Source organism: Loa loa (genome assembly GCF_000183805.2).
Source record: "Loa loa unplaced genomic scaffold supercont3.200, whole genome shotgun sequence".
NCBI lineage: Eukaryota > Metazoa > Nematoda > Chromadorea > Rhabditida > Onchocercidae > Loa > Loa loa.
Genome location: NW_018108380.1, coordinates 10,522 through 14,473, shown reverse-complemented (window position 1 = coordinate 14,473; position 3,952 = coordinate 10,522). Strand labels below are relative to the sequence as shown.

The following is a 3,952-nucleotide window of genomic DNA, read 5'->3' as shown; positions in this document are numbered from 1 at the left end:
AAAAAAAAAAAGAAGTACAATAAAGTAATATTTTATCTAAAAATATTTTAATCTAAAATTATACATTTGTTTTTTTTGAAATTTTATTAATTATTCAGACTAACTTAGCTTTCCACAATAAATTAATTACCAAAAAAATACATGAATTATCAAAGAATTCGTTTATAAATATACAAATTAGTTGGTTAAAAAAGAAAATTACGACGACTATTTTGAAATATGAAAATTTTTGAATATTTTAAAAGAATTTTTTTTTTTAAATTATCATCTTTCATCATATGTAATTACTATTGCTATTAATATAATTGAATTACTTTTTTTTTTTTAAATTTCAAATATCTATTTAGCATTCATTTTCTTGTCTTTTTATCATCCCTACTTTTTTTTATTTTTTTTTTTATTTTATTCATAAATATAAGCAAAGAATTTAACGAAACATATATATATATACCTGAGATTAAAAAGATGAACATACATATTGATATATATTAGCTAATATCAATTGTAAATCATTCAACAAAATGTTACACTTTTCGATTTATGCTTTAAGTTTTTTTTTTTTTTCTTTTTTACAACGATCGGTGTATTTTCCTCTATTCTACCAATACAACAATTGATGAATGTTTTATGATTCTAAACTAAATAATTGTTCATTTCTGGCAATTACTTTTTTCTTCTCATTGAACTATTAAGAAGAAGAAGAAGGAAAAAAAAAGGAAAAGAAAAAACAGAAACCAGACAAGATAATATATTCATAAATTATCGAATATTTTTTGCTGCAATATTATTCTATCAATTTATAATCGAGTAAAGAGAAAAAAAATAAAATACTTAATAACTAAATTAGCAAAAATAAATAAATAATATAATATTGTTTTGATAAAATAATACTAAAATAATACTAATGAAATAATATTAAATAGTTAAATTGGCAAAAATAAAATAATTATAATATTGCTTTGACAAAATAATACTAATGAAATAATATTAAATAGTTAAATTAGCAAAAATAAAATAATATTGTTTTTTATAAAATAATACTAATAATACGAATAAAATAATACTAAAATAATACTAATGAAATAATATTAAATAGTTAAATTAACAAAAATAAATAAATTAAACAATAATTTTTATTGTTTATTTTATTGTTTATTTTTATTTTTATTGTTTATTTTTATTTTTATTTTTGTTTTATTTTTTATAAAATAATACAAATAAAATAATATCTTATTGTTTATTTTTTATTTTTATTTTTATTTTTCATTTTATTTTTATTTTTTATTAAATAATATTAATAAAATAATACTAATAAAATAATGTCAAATAAAAAAGTATTATTTTAAAATAAAATTAATTTGAATAAATACTTCACAATGAAAATTTTATTGATAAGATTTATTAATTATAAAACGCCTTAGAAATGTATTTGCCATTGTTGTTAAGATGAATTTTTTTTTTTAATTAAATTTTTTAAAAAGTATTAATAAATGATAAATATTTATGCATTATATCATTAATTTATTAATTGAAAAGTAAAAAGAATTCAAGGAAAAACAAGAAAATTCATTTCTTTTCAATTTTTTATTTCTATTTCTTCAGTATATTTTAGATTAATGATAAATTCAATTGGTTTTATGATAATAATAATTGACAATTTTTTCTCTTTTATTTTTTCTTGCAAAATATCCCTTTTATCAGTACAATTAAAACTATTTCATTTTTTAAAATGTATTTTAAATTGAGATTATCTGACAAAATAAACAACATCCTTCCCTTTTTCTCCTTTTTTTTTACTGTAATCAACAAGAAAAGATGAGAAGGAATTAAAAAATTATGATTAAAATGATTAAAATCTTAATCTGATCTGACAAAATCTATTGGTTAATTTGTGTTTTTTTTTTCCATCTTTCATACATTTTTTTTTTTAATTAATTAATTAATCATTTTTCTATTTTATTTCGTACCTAAATATGCAATGGAAGGAATTAGAAACTATGATAAATAAAATTTGCATAAATTTTTGAAATAATTATGAGAAAAAGGAAAAAAGAGCAATCTTTAATCAATTGATAAATTTTAAAATGTGATAAAACGGCAAATTATTTTCGGCAGATTGATGAAGGAGTGGGTGGATGAAAAAAAAAAAGGACATTGATGACGAATTTAACGTCAAAATATATGAAAAGCTATGCTGATATAATATGTTCTTATCATTTTATTTGTCTATTGAAAAAAAAAAACAAATATTGTATGTTTCAGAAAAATTTTGCCCTTTTTGAAATAATTTATAAAATGCTATGTCACATATAAAAAGCTAATTATGCTATGATATCTTTATTCATTCAATAAAAATATATTATTAAATACCGTAATTGGTTTTTTTTTTTAATTTTTAGTACCATAATTTCTTACGTACCGTAATTTTTTATTTTTTTAACAATTTATATCGTATGAAAAAGATGTAATAAAAAAAAAAAAAAGAAAAAAGAGAAGAAAGGAAGAATGAATGTACAAATGTCGAAATGCTTACTGTTAGTACCGGGACCTGTGCGATACGGTGGTGAGGTAGATTGTTGTTGTTGAAGACGAATTGATGCGGATCGTTTACCGTTCAATGATGTTGTATAAGCAAGCGTTGGAACCGAAAATGATGAAATAGCAAAATTTAAGTTTAATTCAGAATTGTAATTTTAATTTTGAGCTAAAATTTGATTGTAATTATTGAACATTAAATTAATTATATTTAGTAATTTCAAATATAAAATAAACTCTGTTTTTTTTTCTTTCCTTTTTGTCAACTTTAAAAAGAAAAATGTAAAATTATAACCATTTGTTTAAATTATTACATGATATTTCTGTCATTTGTACATATTTGTACGTTTATACATATTTGCACGTTTGTACGTTTGTATATATTTGTACATTTGCACGTATTTGCACGTTTGCACGTATTTGGACCTATTTGTACGTACATTACAAATACTCATTTTTGTTTGTTCAATAAGTATATATCATTGAATAAATAATAATTATTAATGGGAAATTTAAAACATCAAATTTTTTTAAATGAATCCTACCAATGTTTACCTTCCAATGAGCGATATGTTCCGCAGCGGTAAAATGTTCATTGGTTGGTGACGTATTATATGGTGATGACAGGACAGGATTTGGATAGTAACAACTTCCGGTATTATCAAAACGATTCAAGCAACAGTTACCAGATAATTGCGCCATTGAAGTAGATGGAAATGGATCAGTTGGATATGCTTCCGATGGAGTAACTGAAACAGCTGCAGCTGCTGCAGCTGCAGCTGAATGAATACTTGATATTGGATAAGCAAATTCAGAAGGCCATCGAACATCAGTGGAATATTTGAGATGATCTGTGGTTGATAAAGTTCGTAAACCACTTGAAGTAACAATTCGTGGAATTTGATCATCCAAATTTGGTGGTTGATTTGAAAGAAGATGATGATGATGATGATGATGATGATGATGTCCATCAGTAAACCATTTTGATGATGCTTGTGATGCTGTTGTTGGATAGAAATATGATGCACCCGGTAGCATAGTTACACTGTTAAAGTTCGATGGTGTTGTCATACTGATAACAAATAATCATTATATTATTATAACAATAACAATAATAACAATAATATTAATATGATAACAATAATATTAACAACGTTAACAATGATAATTTCCACTAATAAACAATAATGATATTACTACTAATACATTTACTATCGTTAATAATAATAATAATAATAATAACGATAATAATAATAAACACGTTGTAAAATGTTTTTACCGTTTAAAGTTTCTATCATTGTTGATTTGTTAAATGATAAGTATATTTTATGGGTGGGATCCTTTTTTAAGGAGTATATGAAAGTTTTTTTTTTCCTCTCTCTCTTTCTCTCTCTCTCTCTCTCTCTCTCTCTTCTTC

General features: G+C 21.9%; 1 protein-coding gene across 1 annotated transcript; it reads right to left on the bottom strand.

The window, feature by feature from the left end:
- Positions 1 to 2,883: 2,883 nt before the first annotated feature.
- On the bottom strand, positions 2,884 to 3,606 carry LOAG_13320 (hypothetical protein; the record flags this gene model as incomplete). Its single annotated transcript, XM_003148829.1, has 2 exons — positions 2,884 to 2,961; positions 3,091 to 3,606. The coding sequence occupies 2 exons, from the start codon at positions 3,604 to 3,606 to the stop codon at positions 2,884 to 2,886; spliced, it is 594 nt and encodes a 197-aa protein (XP_003148877.1).
- Positions 3,607 to 3,952: the final 346 nt, after the last annotated feature.